At 32.6% G+C, this 20,701-nt stretch overlaps 1 protein-coding gene across 1 annotated transcript in view; it reads left to right on the top strand.

Moving 5' to 3' along the window:
* Window positions 1-20,701, top strand: part of LOC111044352 (focal adhesion kinase 1) — an 83,772-nt gene that overhangs the window by 40,463 nt on the left and 22,608 nt on the right. The window contains exons 5-15 of the mRNA XM_039442094.1: window positions 83-96; window positions 848-1,000; window positions 2,230-2,418; window positions 3,634-3,711; window positions 5,292-5,514; window positions 8,230-8,271; window positions 9,036-9,137; window positions 10,459-10,644; window positions 11,899-12,115; window positions 13,844-14,034; window positions 16,438-16,642. Of these exons, the coding sequence (XP_039298028.1) occupies window positions 83-96; window positions 848-1,000; window positions 2,230-2,418; window positions 3,634-3,711; window positions 5,292-5,514; window positions 8,230-8,271; window positions 9,036-9,137; window positions 10,459-10,644; window positions 11,899-12,115; window positions 13,844-14,034; window positions 16,438-16,642 (1,600 nt within the window). The remainder of the gene's footprint in view (window positions 1-82; window positions 97-847; window positions 1,001-2,229; window positions 2,419-3,633; window positions 3,712-5,291; window positions 5,515-8,229; window positions 8,272-9,035; window positions 9,138-10,458; window positions 10,645-11,898; window positions 12,116-13,843; window positions 14,035-16,437; window positions 16,643-20,701) is intronic.

A 20,701-nucleotide genomic window follows, 5' to 3' on the forward strand; every position in this document is an offset into this window, starting at 1 on the left:
GAAAAGATCTAATGTCAGTATAATGACACAGGATGTTTCAGTTGCTATTTGCGATCTAGGGATCTCGATTAAGTGATCTCAGAGTTGGGCAGTTTGGTACTTTCCTGGAAGTTGTGTAATTCTGAATGATTAAATAAATAAACCACCCCATGCTGCTATACTCATAAGACATAATAAAAACAAATTATTTCTTGTTTTTTATTAGGTTATTGTAATGATGAAAAAAGCTCACACGTTTTATTCCAAACTCCGAGTACTTATAAGTTGGAAATTAGGTATTTGGTTATGACTAAAATCTTTCATGCTACTACTGAAATTTTCTCGTTTACTTGATTGTACTGCTTAATAATTCTTAACTATGAATAACATTTATTTTATTTCTATGCTCAGACACATCACACAGCCTCTAAAAAAGTTTGCAAAGCATAACATACAATATAGTAATACTCACTTATCATCCATTTTCTCTCTAATTTCAACTATAATATGTTACATAATGACTTGCTTTTTTGAGTAAACTATTTTCATTAACAAACTTCTGCAAATTATTCAGAGTGTTAATAACTTACTTACATTACTATACATCATCTTTTCATTTTTATACGAGGTTTAAATCCTTCCCACAAATATTAAAAATCAATTAGTTTGATTGCTCTTAATTCACTCAAACAATTTAATTGTATTCCTTCGAATCACCTTCTTTTTGTTTGTAGTTGACCTTATTATTTTTTTAACAGTTTGACAAGGTATAGATTACACCCTCTTGATATCTTGATAATATCATGGATCATTTGCTTTATAATTATGTTTTATTAGATTGATCTTATTATATTTTTTGTGATGACAGGTCCGCAATGACTATATATCGAGTGACTGGGGCGCAAGAGTTGATCAAGAAATAGCCATTCAACTGTGCGTTCTAGCAATGAGGCATTACATCAGAGATATGTCCAATATATCTCTCGATAAGAAGTCTGGACTTGATTACATTGAACGTGAGGTATTTCGTTTTTCAACTAATTCATCCATGATGCGTAATTATGACCCGAATAATTCATTTCATTACTGTCCTGTCTACAATCATTTTAAATTATTAAGTTCATCTTCTTTTTATTACTGTGAATTTCTCATTACTTGGTTACAGAATTAGTCTCATGTTTTAATTTCGCGGAATAATAAAATGACTGATATAACTGTAGAAACATTTGTTCTGTCATCAATGAATTAGGATCTAATAAAATTAATCATGAATTTATGGTTCGTTTCAAGATTAAATAATTGCACATTTGGAACCTTTTTATCACTGATGCTATTTTTTCTGATACAGATAAATGAAGAATGTAATTATGATGAGTTTACTTGCAAATCTCTCAAGTATAATATTCATATTTTACCCTCAATCACGTATCTATCACATCACAATAATTTAAATATTTCTTTTTTCAAGAATCGTATCCTAATTTTAATCGGTATCACCTCAAATTCATTATGATCTCAATGATTCATTACATTTTGGTATGTCATTTCTTTTGTCAAACTTTTCCATTTTGACGCAAGTTTTTTTCAGTTAACCTAATAAATTTGAATGAAGTCAACAATTAGATGTAAAATGACATGACTTTTGTACTAAAATAAAGAAGTAGTTGTCATATCTTGTACATTTTCACTAATAAAATCGTCTCATTTTGTTTTAAAGCTAGACTAAATTTCGAGCTTTAACATTCAATCAATTCAGATAGTTCAGTGACATTCCTCTATTGGCTGTAGTGAAACATAAAAAAGAATTCTCCACATCTTTGGCAATTCAATGAATATGAAAATGCTGTTATTCATAAATATATTTATTCTAACATGAATACCCTCTTTTAAAAATGAATCAATAAGTTTTTCAATACAATCTGTTTCTTTTGTGAAACGTTTTGCTCAAGTAATATACATTCTAAATTATAGGTTAGATAATTTGATGTATCGATAGTGATGTTCTGCTATGAACAAAAAAATCTATTTAATTAAATTGAATCACTTATCAGATTCAAACGAATGTGTAGTTTCATGCTCATGCAGGAGTGGATCAGATAGATAGCAGTGAGTTAATACAGCTAATACAGTTAATACAGCTATCCAATTATGTAACTGTAAGAATAATGTTTCAGAAGAAATCAACTGGAAATAAAGTTGAACCAAACAATATTATAACTTTTCTTCTAAATTAATTCTTATCAATTCCAGGTGGGTCTCACTAAATTCATACCTAAACAAATTTTCGATGCAGCCAAGCAAAAAAGTCTCAAGAAAGCGATTCTGTCTTATGCAAAGAAAGCAAATCAACTTGGTGAACGGGATTCTATGTTCAAGTTCCTCGACCTACTGAAATCTCAGTACACACACTATCATGAAAGATTTCAGTGTTCTCTAGGGGTGAGTGATTAATCCATCTATCATATTTATCTTTACATCATATTATTATTGTATGGCACATATATTATATAGACGCACACAAACACATAGTCAAAGAAACACTTTACCTGGTCAAAGAAACATCTGGTCATGAGACCGTTGTCAGGTTAATAAAATATTGTAAATATATTAAATTTTGATGTCGAGGTTGTCAATGTAGTGTAGTGATTGTGGAGAAGCCGAGATAAAATCATTTAAATCGCCTTGGTAGGCACGTATATTACAATTTCTGATGATGTGCTTCATCGTCTGCCTAGCCTCTCCACATTCACAAACAGGGGAAGGTAAACTGCCCCAGTCATTAAGAGAAGCCCCGCATCTCTTGTTAGCGCACACACAAACATCTTTACACCATAACATATCTATAATATAACATCACATAATATTAGCACGAATAGTGTTGCACTTCTAGGTCATTCTAAAAATATTTATAACCTTTTGAGGAGTTCATTAAATACATTGATAAAATAAAAAAAGTTACTGGATGATTTTCACTCCATTTCATTAGTTTGTTTCATTATACGATGTTAATTTTTGTCGTATCTATCTGTTTTTGAGTTGTCTATTCACTGTCTGCAAGTCTATATGTTATGTTTCATCTGTTGTCTATTGTTGATATTATATTTATAAAACTTTATTAATATCCTGTCATGTACAGTATTTTTATTCGGTATTGTTCAAAGTCGCAATCTACTATGTTAATAGTTGGTGATACGGTATGTTTTCTACTAATTTTCGTTGAATATCTATAAAGTAAATTTAATTCAAATTGATCTAAGCGGACTGATGTGGCACATTCATATAACACCTCATTTTCAAGATACAATACAAAGATACAAGTGTATATATGCAATAAAATAACACAACCATGATTCACTAATTCATGAGATGTGGTGCAAGAATTGGGGAGGAATGAAAAGTTTTCCAACTATGGTTATCCATGTACTAGGAAATCATTCAACCTTTAAAAGGGTGGAAAGGTATAATTAACCACCCTCAAGTGAAATATATTTTTGTGGGCGTGATTAAAAAAATAATGAATAAAATCTTGCCTGCGTCTGCTTGTAGTATATAGTACGATTGTAGGTAGGCTTGTAGATTGTAGTATATTATCGAATTTTTAGTTCACTTTTTAGTTAATTAAATACTGTTATTGACAATTTATGTTTGTTACAGGCTGGCTGGTCGATCCCAGTAGAATTAATTATAGGACCTGACATAGGAATATCGTACACTACACACAAAGCCACTGTAGTAAGTAATATTATTTCGTTTTCATTGAAATAATTGGCTTTCTTTTCTGAAAGTAGCTTTTTAATGATATTGTAAGTTTTTTATTTCTTTTTAATGCTATAAGTTATGTTTAGCACTACATTCTTTTATAATTACAAAGATACAAATTTGACCTGTAATTAGCTATCACCAGTTTTACAGAAATGGCAAATTTTTCGAATAGAGATCAACCGGTTCTTTCATGGTCTGAAGAGCATGAAAATGACGAACGGAACGAAATCGTAAAAGGAATTATTAAACATTATTATATCTTTCCTTGGTTGTTAAAAACTTTATTTTTGAGGTAACACCATAGAAAAAGATCGCATATGCTTAAATCGGGTGAGCGTTTCGGCCACCTCAAGTCCACCCTTAGTGAGATAAGCCGCCCTGGGAACATTTTTCTCAACACATTCATTGAAATGCACCCTGTGTGGGCTGTAGCTTCATCCTGCTAAATCATATTTCTCCCAAGTCATGTTCCTCAGCAAGCTCGCCCAATTTGGGGCGCAGAAACGTTTGTAGCATTGTTACACTGGCTGGGAGGTGACATTGACGGTGATGTTGCTATTCTCAAAGAACTATGGCCAGCACGCTCACCCGATTCAAGCATATGCGATTTTTTCTATGAGATTAACTCAAAAATAAAGTCTTCAAAGATCATCCACACACCTTGGAAGAACTAAAGGAGCGAATCAGTGAAGAGCCTTACCAATCGCAGTGTGCCAAAATGCGTTCTAAAACTTCAATACGCTACACCAGTGTATTGCTGCTTATGGCTGCCATTTAACTGATATAATTTCCGAAAAATCAACAATGAAAACTATATTTCAAACTGAATTGAACCCATTAAAGAATGTTTTTCCAAGTTGACCGGTTCATTACTTATAACCCTTCCAAACTCGTCAATCGGCTCTGCCCCACTCTGTATAATAAAGGAAAGAATCAGCTATGGGAACACGTACGGGATAGGAAATTCACGAATGAAGCATCATCACGTCTAAACTACTAGACTCATTAACTTGGAATTTCGCACATAGATTCTTTATTTATCGAGGATGGTTATAGACCTATTCAAAATTCTTTAAGATTCCAGTAGGACAAGTTTTCAGTTTGTCAAATTTTCAATTAGACCCTTGCGGAGCACGGGTTACCTGCAAGTCCTCAATGAAATGATTGGATTTTTGTCTTGTATTAAAGATCGCCCACACATCTTGGAAGAACTAAAGGAGCGAATCAGAGAAGAGACTCAGGCCTTACCAATCGCAGTGTGCCAAAATGCGTTTTAAAACTTGAAAAAAACGCTACATTAGTATATTGCTGCTAATTGCGCTCATTTAACTGATATAATTTCCGAAAAATTAACAATAAAAACTATATTTCAAACCGAATTGAACCCATTAAAGAATTTTTTCCAAGTTAAACGGTTCATTACTTATAACCCTTCCAAACTTGTCAATCGGCTCTGCCCTCTCTGTATTATAGATTTAAATAAAGCGTTAATATATATAGTTTTGTGTTGTATCTGATTTGATGTTTTTAATAATTATTCAATTTTACAGTCGACTACGATGTCAGAATTCTCAGCGGTGGAGAGTCTTCAGACCCTTGTAATGGACTGCGCGAAGCATTGCAAAGTGATGTTGAAACTACATGTTAGTGGTGAAACCGAACCCATCACAATAACATGTACCTCGCACGCACAAGCCGAGAGCTTGGCGGATCTTATAGATGGCTATTGCAGGCTCGTCAATCAGACCGATGTCTCGCTCTGGTCAAGAGAAGGTAAGCTACATCTACAGTTTACATAATTTACAAACTCTATACTTCCCTTTAACTCATTTTACTATATCAAATTCGTAGTGAAACTCATCCTTTTTTATTAAAATTCTTTGAAAATATCAAAAGTATGACATTCACTTCAGTTGATCAAGAATCAGCCTGGGTAGGCAATTTCAGTGCGTCAAGTCCTTTGAAAAGGTCAAAAGGATGACATTCACTTCAGTTGATCAAGAGTCAGCCTGGGTAATCAATATTTCAGTTCGTCAAATTCCTGTTGCTTTCAGAAAGTCTAGTCAATACAATCGTAGAGAAAAATAATATAAGAAGATATCCCATGTGTTCATGTTCCAAATTTCATGTGTTCATGTTCCATATCTGGGCGTTCATGTTCCAAATTTCACTGTTAATTCGAAGTCGATAGTCCTAGTAGTTGTTGTTGGTGAAGCTATGATGTTAGTAGTCTCTCATACTGTGCCGCTCTTACACTACCACCCGCCGAAAACAGAAATAATAGACAATAGTCTACAGAAATCTGCTTCAGTTAACAGAAATTAGTTTGAAATTTGGAACATAAACAACCTATAATAGACAGCTGTTATTTTAAAAGTAAGTCTGAATTTTTTTTCAAGTTTTAAAATTTTCAATAATTTAATACAGTATTTTTCAATTATCAGTGATGGTTTGGTGAAATATTTTTATTTAATTTGTTTTTCAACTTATCTAAATTCCTAGTTTATATATACTTTGGACTCAAAATTGGACAAAACTTATGAAGTGATAAACATAACCTATTTTTGGACAATTTCTATCCTAACTTTGAGAAAGGAACAGTTATGGGCTTTAAGGCTGTTGTTCCTAGTTGAGAATGATAATATTATTGTATCTATCAATTACTATGGGATATCTTCTTATGATGTCTCTTCTATATGATACAGTGTAATATATTTAATGTCTCTAAAATTAGAAATTATTAATAATAATTCAATTCAAGAAATAATTAATAATAATTTAATTCAAGAAATTCTGAATAATGCCAGCATATTGCCATTTAAGAGCAAAAACCTAACCTATAAACTTTCCCCAACCAAACATTCAACATTTAACTAGCTCATCCCTAATTCATTCTCACTAATCCAAAAAAGACTATAGTTTAATCCTTAACTAGTTTGCAACGGTGTAGCTGACTGAACTGTGTATCAGCCTGCAACGAAAACTTGATGCCGTGAGACTTGACGAACTTAATGGCTTAACTTCCCTCTTGTTTCAGTATCTCGAAAAATGTTCAAAATAGATACTTGTTGAACTGAGAATAGGCAGCTACTGTAAACGTTGAACTGGACCAAATCATACGCGGTTAGAATCAGAACAACGGTTAGCTGTCCTAAATGTTCAAAATGTATAAAGTATTGAAAATGAATGTAGTTGCTATTTTTGAGTGTTTATATAGAACTCGAACATTACTACTTGGAGTTGATTGCTAGATGAGGTACTGAAAGAGGAGAAATTTGAACAAAGCAAGCGGCGCTTGGCGCTGTGGATGTAGATAGGGTTAGAAAAACAATCTATAATATATTATTTAGATTTTCCTATAAATTTATAAGTTTTCTCTGATAAGGGTAGTTGAATTTTAAAGTCAGCTTTTGGAAGAATTTGTTAGATTGTATCGATCATGTTGCAAGTAATGTTGATTGTAGTATGGTATACGATACTAGTACTAAGGTGCTGCACTTTTATCAGATGTTGATGTAAATCAAAATAGAAACATGTTATATGTTCATATTTAGAACATATTATATATCATACTTAGGGCCGTTTGCACAGTCAAAGCTTAAACTGAATTTAATCAGCTGTTGGCTTAAACTCAAAAAGAAACACATTATAACAAACGATATAATCCAGTTTAAAATGAAATTTAGTTTAAACTGTCACTGTGCAAACCGCCCTAAGTGATTAAAAATCTGCTGCTCTTGTATTTATTCTTAGTTTATCAGAGATTGACAATGGTGTAACAACCGAAACTGGTCTTTCTAACTTTCAATAAAATCTGTGGTTTTTGACAATTTCTCAGTCTTTTTATTTAATATGAATAATTATAATATCAACTTCTCAACTACACAAAAAGTTGAAAATGTGGTGAAAAATGGGTTTGTGTTTCAGAATGAGAGTAGTATTCCTGCAAATTTTAATCTCCAGCTCTCTTAAATTGTAAAGTTCTTACCAGAAACCTATCGTTTTGCATATGTATCAATCAATGCATTAATGTTTTGATGTCTAGTCTGACTTGAAGAATTTGTAAATGTTCATTACAATCCTAATATTTGTAGATACTCCTGCAAAACTTATATCAGTGAGACTGGCCATTTTATTGAACTGATTTAGAAGAACAATAGGTTGATTAGTTATAAAAACTGGAGTTCACTCCAAATTAATATTTCGAAGTCACTTGAATAAAACCAGGTAGATAAGGAAAGAGCAATACAAAAGCATTAAATTGCAATATATTTTGTTACCTCAAATATATTCAACTTCAACAAGTAGAATCGTTTCATAGGAAATAATAATTATATTACAAAGAGCATTGAAAAATATTTATTTGTGTAAAAATTCCTCATTATTTTCCCCTATGCAAAACGTGTTATAATGGATCTCTTCAAATGTTATGCATTTGCTCCATGTGTTCTCAATACAAACCATTCAAATGTGAATTTTCTTTATAAGCTGTCGTTTGGAAACGTTTCCCGTGTCCCTGTGCTGCAAAAGGTGAGATAAATTTGCTAGATAAGACGTTACTCTTACAGGTTAGAATTTATTAAAAAATATTTCAACTTATAACTTGTTCATCCAATTATCAAATTAAACTTTAAATTTGTTCATCAACTTGTCACGTTGAAACTTTAAATTCGTTCATCAATCATTTATCAAGTTGAAATTACATTGAATTACAATTGTATTAGAGATGATGGAACAATTGAAAATTACTGCAATTTTTTTGAAAGTATTATACTGTTCTCTGAACGATGAAAATTATACCCTAGGTATTCCCATACACAGGTAGACTGACCATTTATCATGCCAGAGCATTCACAGTGTAGAAGTTTCCGTTAATATGAAATGAGTTCCTCTTCTTTGATTTTGAATAGCAGTTAGATATGGTGCGAGCTATTTTATTCCATTTTGAATAGCACAGTTCATTTTTTTCAATATTTGTATTTCTTCAATCATGTTAAATTATTGATTTTCTTCGATAAAGGCACCCGAAGAGAGTATTGAGAAAAATAAATCAGTTTCCTATACATGGTGGTTGTTTAGACTATTTGTCATGTATATGTGTCTATGTATTCCTCGATTTCATCATAGTATATTCATAATATAGTTGCGAATGTGAATTGTAATTTATGATGAACAAAAGAGGAACCATGTGTTCCAGTATGATTCGACCAAATATTTTTGCAACTATATTGTATAATTATTTGAATATTTTTCTTGTAAACAATTTATGACGAGTTTTCCTTATTATTTTGTAGAAACCTCAAAGCATCGCAAAGTTACTGATGGCTCGGGAACAATCCTATCTGAAGACTATGCCGAAATAGTCGATGAAGAAGGAGATTATTCCACTCCAGCAAGTGAGTATTATTTATTTTGTAAATATTATTAATTTATTTTGACTATTCAGTAATAAAAAGTCTCTAAAAGAGAGACTGATTGACTGATATATCTGGATTTGAACCTGATATCTTTAGGTGTGATCACATAAAATGTGCAAGTGCACGTGAGATTATGCATGACCAAACGCGCAGATGGGAAACTAAATCTAGAATGATTCATAGGATTACTCACACTGAAGGCGTAAACTTGCTGCTGGCGTTCAGTATGAGCAGCTACAGGCAAGTCACAATGTTTTTATGGCTCTTTCTAGATTTTGCTATTCATCTGCACGCTTGGTCTTGAATGATGCACATACGTGCATCCAATGTGATCATACCCTCAGGTTTGGATAAATTCAAAATTATACAAGTTATATTACAATTATTTACTGTAAAATTTATATAGGCGATTTAGGGTAACCGTCCACTGTAACCGTATTCAACCGATCCGTTCGGCCGTTGGATCGGACGAATCTGTCGGCCGTTAATTCAGCCGAATATTATCGTCTATTGAAACCGTTTACGTCTACCGCTACTATCATAGCCACCAAAATTTTTCATAAATATTTATTATATTGAGATTTTGAAAATTGAATAAACGAATATTCACTAAATTAGTTATTCATTACAATAATCTTACCTTCAGATCCTATTTGTTCAGTAATCTTTGTCCACAGATTCCTTTGAACATCACCATGATTATATCTTTTGTCTCGCATATCCCACGATGGAACATGCTCTTGAACCAAACTTATCAACTTTTCATTGTCCATAGTTACAACTTTATAAAACAGAACAACTTCAAAAAACAAAAACAAACAAGACTGTGAAACAATTTTAGGTTAGGAACACTAGTTGTCTAAGTTCGACTAGCTAGTTCGGCCGGATGGATCCAGAAATTCCCATTCAATTCGGATCAAACCTATTGCAATGGATGAGCATCTATTCCTTTCTTTGTAGGGCGTTCGGACGAGTTCGGTATTTTTCGGCCGATGCTAGTTCGGACGAAAACGGTTCTAGTGGACGGCCCACCTTCATCTAGTGAAACTTTTCAATGTGTTGAACATAACCCTACTCTAATTAACTAAATTTAAGAAGAGAAGAAGTTTTGGGCCAGCGCCTTTTTTCTTTTCAATATTGTATGCCAACATGTTTGATCCAATAGATGAAAATTAATATGAATAGGATAGCTTTTCAGAAACGATATTTGTAATAAAAACTCATTTTCAGATGTTACATTGAACAAATCTTTTAAAAGTTGAGTATTTTCAAACATCATCCTATTAAATTCAATTTGCAGCACGTGACTATGAACTTGCTCGCAGCCAAATAGAGCTGGGTGAGACGATAGGCCAAGGACAGTTTGGAGATGTTCATCAGGGAACTTGCAAATTGAAGAGCAACGATACTCCCTTACCTGTTGCTATCAAAACCTGTAAAGCCGATGCTGATCTAGCTACGGCTGAAAAGTTCCTAGAAGAAGCTTGTAAGTTAATTTCTATCAACTATTATATTATTTTTTCTGTACACAATGTCATTTACTATTATTTTATTTTGTATTAATTATGTTGTTATAAATGGTCATTAAATAAAAACAATATAACAACTTTTAGTACCTTTTTATTGAAATCTTAAAAATAAACTTTAAAACTTTGAAAGGGCATCAAAAGTTTTTATATTGTTTTTATTTGAATCAAGTAACCCATATAAGCGAAGTGATTTTATGGTCATTAAGTTTTATTCGTGAACGTTATAAAGGGTTTCTTTTTAGATTCTAGAGAATGATGTTGAATGGTAAAATAAGTTATTCAGCGATAGTTTGCACTTTCAATAATATGGTAACACTGCTGTCTTATGCCAGGTGGTTACCGTTGTCGTTCAGTGAATTTTGGACTCAAAAGTAACGAGGTTTTATTGCTAAAAAACCACATGCAGTGTATTGAAGAGTCTGAAGGCCAATCTTGCAAGTCCGGCTTTCATTTTCATCTGTCTGCTGCTTACTCTTCTTAACATTTGGCATTGGGCTGTCAAACTACAAAAATAAATCGAAGTGTAAACGTTTGAACACTGCAGAATGTGCATAGATAGAATGTATGTAGATAGCATACTTTTTTTGTTAAAACCTTCAAAAATGTACCTTGCAACACAGCCTTTAGACTTTTTAACTCTGACTAAATTTGATTTTTTTCCTTGTCTCAATGAGAATTAATATCCATGTTCGTCTGATCTGAGACTAAAAGATTGTGTTTCTTTTTTCTTTTTATACTAGAAATCGTGTCGTCGTATCACCCACCCACCTTTAACTTCATTTTGAAGTATCTTACACAATGGTTAATTGTGAATGTATACACAGTAGAATATAAACAATGTATGTACACAGTCTTTGATGGATGTCATGATCAGCAGCTTAATTTATTGAATTAGCTATATAACTAGATCGAAGTCTCATCTCGTGATCATTCGCAGGTGTTCTCTACGTTCAATCTTCTACTTTTATATTTATTTATTTTTGATGAAGAATAATTTGCTTCTCTCATAAAAAGCGTTCCATTTCTATCTTGTAGGATAATTCCTTTCAAATATTTTTTTTTCAATGAATTTTGTATTTCGGCCTTGGAGTCCGATGACAAGAAATGAAATCTATAAATCTATCGTTTATTCCAATCACCTTTTATTGTCTATTCTTTACCTTTATAATTCACTTTTGGAATAATGAAATCTGATCTGATTTGTTTTGCAGATGTTATGCAACAGTTCCATCACGCACACATCATTCGACTGATCGGTGTGTGCTCGGAATCGCCCATCTGGATAGTAATGGAGCTTGCCAGGTTGGGAGAACTGCGCGCCTACCTCAGGGAAAATAGTCCACGACTAGACTTGGCAACACTGCTTCTGTACTGCTTCCAACTCAGCACTGCCCTCAGCTACCTCGAGTCAAAGAAATTCGTGCATAGGTCAGAGAACGTTTTTTTTTGTACATATAGAAATTTGTACATAGGTCAGGGAAAGTTAATTCTATCCAATAAATTCAGCCTCCTAGAGATGGAACGAATAATGGAAAGTCTTAATAATTATTATTATATTACTATTTAATTTATTGTAATTGAATAAGAACAAAATTCAAATGAATAATTAACTCTATCTAATAACCAGAATAAAAATCTCAGTATACTGAAGATAGTACTGCAATTTAAGGCTGTGCACAGGCTAAAAATAAACTTTCTACTGGTCATATCTCTCATAGTTTTTCGATTTGTATATCATCAAGCTATCAAAATAAAAAAGTTTTCTTGTGAAAAATTTTTTTCCCCGATCATTACTTTTTGAGATATGAGCGCCTAAAGTTCAAATTTTTGGGACAAAACATTTAAAATTCGGTAAGAAATAAATCCATGAGATTCAGTGGATAAATTCTTCATGGTATTGATGATTAAATAAAACAAAAATCTCCTGAAAATATCAATTTTTGATAAAGTTATTCAATTTTAGAAATAACTTTCTCAAAAATTAATATTTTCAAAACATTTTTATTTTATTAAATCAACAATACCATGAAGAATTTATCCTCTGAATTTCATGGATTTATCTCTTACCGAATTTGAAATGTTCTGTCCCAAAAAATTGAAATTTAGGCGCTCATATCTCAAAAAGCAATGATCGGAAAAAAATGTTTTTCTGAGATAACGTTTTTATTTTGATAGCTTGGATGATATAAAAATCGAAAAACTTTGAAAAATATCACCAGTAGAAAGTTTATTTTTAGCCTTTACACAGCCTTAAGACATAATGAGAAATCAAAATAATTTGAATGCTGTTGAATTTATAATAATATTTGATGAAGGAAAATTGTAATTGATAATGCTATCAAATACCGTGAAGACTTTTACAAGTCAAATAATACTGAAAAAAAATCGCTATCAGCTTATTTCTATTATATTAATTATAATAATGAATTATCAAGAGCGAATAAATACTATTAAATACTCTGGAAAATTCTGCAAGTTGATAATTATTCAGCTTTTTCATCTTGATATTCATCATATTATTTCATTAAAATTATGTCCAAATTCACAAGCGATTGAGAACGAAAAAGCTGGTGTAAGCAAAAAATAGATCTCTCCGAATAATGGTGACTAACATTTTGGTAATTACAGTTACCATATTAGAGAATTATGCTATTCAAAAGGAATGTACTAAAATATTCGAATTCAATGGTTTGTTACCACAAATAACATAAATAGAAAAATGCAGTAATAATTGTTTGAACACTTGTAGAATACTGACAGTTTTTTGTCATATATTGATTTTTGACTGATTGTTTACATGTGATACAAGTTGGAAAAATTTCAAGCCTTTGAAAACTCACTCGCCATGAGCACAGTTGACATCCTAATAACTTTTACAACTCATTTCCAGATCTAAAGTAATGTTATTCAACTTAACTGACGCGTGACATTGTCATTTGCTGTGCGAGCTGTATAACCTTATCTAACCTTAAATCCTTCCAGTTATACAAACTTTCCAATAGTTGTTTTGAATAGTTCTGATTAATTGAGAAAATAAATCGAACCAACTTATAACTCTGAATTTTTATATTAAGATTTCTTATAATTTCATTTATTTGTGGAAATAAATATAAATTGTAGTTGTCATGGAACCAATGACACTTTATATTATTACAGAGATATAGCAGCTCGTAATGTCCTAGTTTCGTCACATTATTGCGTGAAGTTGGCTGATTTTGGGCTCTCCAGGTGGGTCGAAGACCAAAGCTACTATAAGGCTTCAAAAGGCAAGTTGCCTATCAAGTGGATGGCACCAGAATCTATAAGCTTCCGCAGGTTTACTACAGCTAGTGATGTTTGGATGTTCGGTGAGTGCTATTATTTGAGAATATTTCAAAAATTCTCATGTTTGAATTAAAAATCAATCCAACAATAATGATATACATGAACAACATCTATTTAGTATGCTAGTTCAAGTATATATTTTATCATAATAATAGCAAGTAAAGGAGCATATATCATTAAGTCATAATATGATTTCAATTTACAAACTCAGTTTTTATCTTAGGCTAATTTCCTAGTTAAATTTTCATTTAAATGAAGACGACTTGATTTTGTATATCTTCAATTGACATAATATGAAAGAAAATATAATAATTTTTTCTCAAGAATTACTACTAGCGAATATAAGAACTCTTTGCTCGCTCATGGTAAATACTTGAAAAAAATTAAATTAATTGATGAGATCGTCAGATTTGAGTTTGTCTCACGTGGAAGGATTTTATTCCCATTTGTTGTTTTTTTCAGTATTGTAGCTGCTATTTTGCCCTTGCATCTGTCATATTTTATGGAGTTTCAATCAAAGATTCCTGTAAGCAAATCCCGAGGAACTAATTTTGATTTGTTGTTTGCTTTAAAAGTTATTAAATCACAAAATGTTAATTAAGAAAAGTTTTTAATTTTCTAGATCTTAGAAATTATTCATTGCTAGCTTTACTATCTGACACCATAGAGAAAATATACCGTTCATTTGTCAATAACATTATTCGTCTATGCCTATACTTTTATGCTGACACTTATCCCATGATTTGTTTAAAGTTCTGAAACGTAAGAGTTGCACAATTAGTCTTTTTTGCATTTTCTCAAGGTAAAATAAATAAAATAAAGCTAATTTTATTTGTAGTTGATGTAATCCGTATTATGTTTATGCAATGAAATACATACATACATTCCATGAATAAAATATTCGAACTTTTAAACGTTAAAAGTCTAGACCCAGTTGCACAAAAGCATGTTAAATTTTAGGCGTTATTAGTTCCAAGAGAACCAACCAGAGAAGCCCTCTTTTCAAAATTTTCAAAACAGCCTTCTGTGATTGGTTCTCGTGGATTTAATCATGATTAAAATTTAACAGGCTATTGTTCAACCGGGCTTAAGGTGGGCCGTCCACTAGAACCGTTTTCGTCCGAACTAGCATCGGCCGAAAACTACCGAACTCGTCCGAACGATCCCCCAACAAAGAAAGGAGTAGATGCTCGTCCATTCCATCAGGTTCATACGCCGTGCACGGCCGTCTCCGGCCGATCAATTTTTCGATCCGAATTAAATGGGATTTTCCGGTTCCATCCGGCCGAACTAGAGCTGAGAAAACAACTAGTGTTCCTAACCTGAAATTGTTTCATAGTCTTGTTTGTTTTTTGAAATTGTTCTGTTTTATAAAGTTGTAACTATGGACAATGATAAGTTGATAAGTTTGGTTCAAGAGCATGTTACATTGTGGTATATGCGAGATAAAAGATATCATCGTTGTGATGTTCAAAGGAATCTGCAAACAAAGATTGCTTGATAATGAATAACTAATTTAGTGAACATTTTTGAAGGTAAGATTATTGTAATGAATAACTAATATAGTGGATATTTTGTTCATCCAATTTTCAAAATATAATCATTGTTTATGAAAAATTGTTGTGGCTATGATAGTAGTTAGTTCAATAATTCGGCAAGTAGACTGACGTAAACGGTTCCAATGGACGACCATATTCGGCCGAATTAACGGCCGGCAGATTCGTTCGATCCAACGGCCGAACGGATCGGTTGAATACGGTTTCAGTGAACGGTTACCCTTAGACTTCCATTGATTTGAAGGCGTAATTAAACTCATTTTTATCCATATTACAGTACATTTTTATGAAATGGGAAAATTGTGTAGTATATTTTTTCATTTATTCAAGGTCAGAATAAAACTCGTTTTTCCTTGATAGAAAATTCAGTTCATATTATGTTTACATTATGACTGAAAGAAGCTAAAATTAGTCGAAACATTTTCTGAATTAATAAGACATATTACAGTACATTCTATGAAATGGTAAAATTGTGTAGTATATTTTTGCATTAATTTATTCAATGTCAGAATAAAACTCGTTCTCCTTTATAGAAAATTCTATAAATAATTTTAAAAAAATTCTTTATAGAAATTCTATAAAGAATTCTATACTTTATAGAAAAGTATTTGAGGATTGTTATTTCATCTCAATTCTTTTAAATTCAAAATTTCTAGCATGTATATTTTTTAATAAAAATTGAACTTGAACTTCTTACAGTAGAATCATAACCTATTCTTTTAACATTTCATTGTCAAAATTTGGGAATGGAATAGTTTTGGGCCAAGCCTGTTGTTCCTTCCCAATCATATTTATATGATTTGTGATTGTATCCACTAATAAATAAATGAAATTTTGAACGAACTATATTTATCACATGACTGTGAACAGGTGTGTGCATTTGGGAGATCCTTATGGTTGGAGTAAAACCATTTGAAGGCGTGAAGAATAACGATGTGCTCGGAAAAATAGAGAACGGCGAACGTCTCCCTCTCCCTCCGCGCTGCCCACCAAATCTCTACAGTCTCATGTCTCTGTGCTGGTCGTTTGAGCCTTCAAAGAGGCCACCATTCAAGGAGATCAGGGAAGCCCTCAAGTAAGTTAGCATTTCACTGCGTAGTCGTTGAAAAATGATTCAAACCCAAAGCCAAATCAAGGTGAAAAATGAATACGTTAAATTGTCTGTCCCAGCTGATATATAACAGAAGTGAGGCCCATTCAGGTGGGACGTTCCCCGTAAGGGAATCCTCACCAACAAAAAACATTCGAATATATTTTTTTTACTTCAAGATGACGACTGTAGCGACTATAACCGTGCTGTATTAACGGCTGTAGTTGTAGTCGACATAATAATATAGTCATATGTATGGGAACCCTTCAATAAGTTGGAGACTGTTGTAGATCTAATACTGTAACTTTCAGGATAAGTTATTGGTTAAATACTCTACCTTTTGACATACAACTGAATTTTAGCCCCTCATAAGGGGTTGACTTAGAAGTTGTAACTCGAATATTTTAAATGTAAACACCCATTGTGTGGTACATTATTTTAAAAGCGTTTTTAAAACAAGAAATGTGGCATCAATAAAATTGTTCTATGATATCTGTATCCAAAATGGCGGCAGATTCAAGTTTCCGTTTTTAAAGAAATGAGGAGTTGTAATTCAAATATTTTAAATGTGAACACACATTGTGTGGTACATAATTTTGAAGGCCTTTTCAAAACAAGAAAGTTGACATCAATAAAAATGTTCTATGATACTTTTATCCAAAATGGAGGCTGATTGAAGTTTTAGTTTTTTTAAGAAATAAAATTGATAAAGTTTAATCAGCCGCCATTTTGGATAAAAGTATCATAGAACATTTTTATTGATGCCACCTTTCTTGTTTTAGAAAGGCCTTTAAAATAATGTACCACACAATGGGTGTTTACATTTAAAATATTCGAGTTACAATTTTTAAGTCATCCCCTTATGAGGGGTTGAAATTCAGTTGTTCATCAAAAGGTTATTCGACCAATAACTTATCCTGAAAGTTACAGTATTATATCTACAACAGTCTTCAACTTATTGAAGGGTTCCCATACATATGACTCACTCTGTATAGTCTACAATAGTGGACAGTAAAAGACTACAGTCATCAATACAACGCTCCTACTATCGTCACTCAGGAATTGCATCTTAGAAGCTGCTCGAGCAGCGCACTTATAAGCAGGCTTGTCGGCAATAAGCAGGAAGCTTGAGACGCAACGTTACAGCCGTCACGGCTAGAGCACATAACCTATAAATTCATCAAATTCGATGATTCATTAGATATGAATCGTAGAAGCATTATAGTGACCAACACTTCTAATTCATCTGCTGCCATAACGCTCATACAACATGAAAAATCAATGATTCATCGAATGTGATGAATTTATAGGTTATGTGCTCCAACCGTGACGGCTGTAATGTTGCGTCACAAGCTTCCTGCTTATAGCCGACAAGCCTGTTTAGGGTACAAACACACTGGACGTGGAGGTGAGCGGAACGGAGCCTGGCGTTCAGGAGCGTCGAGAACAATATCATGTTAAGTAATGAGCTAAAAGACACTGGAAGCGTCTACTCGCAGAGAGGAGCGTGGCGTCAAACTTTGGAACAAGCTGGTTTGTTTTTTGTTTTTTTTGAGCGTCTACAAGCGGAGCGTCAAAGTGCGAGTGCCCTACTAATGTACATACTAGTGGTCTACTCTTGTACATAAAATTGCATTTGTTCTAGTACATTTCCCCACCATCTAGTACACTAGTATATTTAATGTTTGCCAAAATTCCCCTGTAATGTGTATTATTTGATTATTCAAAAGAGAAAATTCGCCTATTGCATTTTAAAATAAAAATAAGGCTTTTCTAAACCATTTCATTCATATTTCTATGAAATATGGTTACCTCAGTGTTATTAAGTCTTTCTTGAGCAGATATTGGATTCCTCCAATTAGTATCTTGTTTTTTCCAAATCAGACTTCACTCTCGTCAAAATATAATCAAAGGTTGAAGTTGACATTCCCATGTACTCAAAAAATCGGTACTCATTTATTGCCAATTAGAATTTTCAAAACATATTACAAACTCTTTATAATATGACATATCATTAAAAATATGATTAAATAAACATAATTACTCATACATATAATTGAATAAAATTAAAATAAAATATAAAATCTAGGCATCACCAGCAAAAAGAAAATCTTTGCCCGCTGGTGAGAGTTGCAAAACAGTAAAAGAAAAACATAATAATTATTTCGAAATAATGCAGAAAGTTGAGGTTAAATTCAACTAACAATTACAATAGAAACTTTATAACAGCAGAATCATAAAACATCAAACAAATATTGTACAGAGAAAACGTGATAAAATGAAAATAAAAGAATTAAAATCAAATTGCTATATTTAAGGTAAAGAAATATTCCCTCTTAATCCACTCATTGACACTCTTTTTACTAATTTCATGCTTTCTTAACACATTAAACAGGTGGTGATATTCACCAAATAGTCGACGGTCTAAGTTAATTTCATTAACCCACTTTGTCCTAGCAGGCTTAGCCAATATCCAATACTTCAAGTAATTATTGTCACAAAGTAATTTTCGTGCAAACAATGTCAATTTCCTAGGCGCTTGACGCTCAGACGCTTCCTGTGTGTTTCATGAATGCTCTGATCACGCCGCGCTCCGCTCTAGAACGCCACGCCACGCTCCGCTTTTAATGTGTTTGTGCCATTATAGCTGCGCTGCTCGAGCTACCTCTAAGGATTTGTTACTTTAATTATAATTCTTAAAATTTACTGTAAATTTGTAAATGTTATACGATTCTATTGTTTCCAATAACATATTGCAAACAATACAATCTTTGACAGAAGAAACTATATGTTGGTTATATATGCTGTTTGCGCCAATGGACGCTTTCATATCAATTCGGCGATGACCGATTGTCGGCGACTGATTGTAGGACGACATCGATCAAGCCTTTCACACTTACCGACAACACTATTTCTGTAATCTTAGCAAATATGATAATTTTCCATAAATAAAAATATAAATCTGAGTACTAGCCCAGTCAACGAAGTGTTATAGAGGGAAAAGTTTGGAAGACAATTTTTGACCCCGCAGTTTTGTTCAGGGTAGTGAGGAGGTAAACATATCAAAATTCCCCACCCCTACCCGCTGTGCTAAGGGGGTGGGGGTGGTTCAAAGGTACCATTTTTTGGTTTCTGGCATATAACTCGAAAATTATGCATTTCACAGACATGACTATTCTATAAGAAATTGAAGCTTACATAATTTCCTATAATATTGATCTGACATCTTTTTCTTTATCTCTCACTTTTCGAGATATCCGCTCTAAAAGATTTGACATTTTTGAAAAAATACATTTTCCCTCAATTTTTTGCTATTATTGCTCTTATAACTTTTTGAATACCAATGGGAAAAATCAATGCTGATTATGAGCTTATAGAGCATCAAAATCTCTCCAATTTGATGTATAATTTCACAAGTTTACTCACATCCCCACGACTGTTGCAGCAGCTTCAGTGTTGAGTGTGAGATCTTCAGTTATGCAAAAATAAACCAATTGACAAAGGAATTTGGAGAGAATGTTTTGAACACAATTTTTGACTTTGCAGCTTTGTTGGGACCAGTTAGGGAGTGAACATATCAAAAGTCCCCCATTCCTATCCCTTGTGCTAAAGGGATGAGGGTGGTTTAAAAGTTGCATTTTTCAATGTTTTGCTTACACGCTCTTATCTTGAGAAAAATGCGTTCAACCGACATGACGAAATATTCAGAAATGAAGCTTGATAAATTCTCTACAATATTTTTTTGTTCTGTGGTTATTTGTGATATCTCCAACAGTTTTCGAGTTAAACGCTCTTAAAAGTGTAAAATTGTTAAAATAACAGCTTTTAATAATATTTTTTGAAGTTTCAGGGCCTACAACTCTCCAACAACGCATCAAAAAAGTGAATGCTCACCGTAGATTTGTAGAGCTTTGTTTTCTCTTTAATTTGATTTATTATTTCAATATTTAATGTTTTTCCTTCGATTGTTATAGCAGATTCAATGTGGGGGATGGAATTTTTATTTTGTAACAATTGATCAGTTGACAATGAAATTTGAGTCTG

The sequence above is a fragment of the Nilaparvata lugens genome, chromosome X, assembly GCF_014356525.2.
Source record: "Nilaparvata lugens isolate BPH chromosome X, ASM1435652v1, whole genome shotgun sequence".
Taxonomy (NCBI): Eukaryota; Metazoa; Arthropoda; class Insecta; order Hemiptera; family Delphacidae; genus Nilaparvata; species Nilaparvata lugens.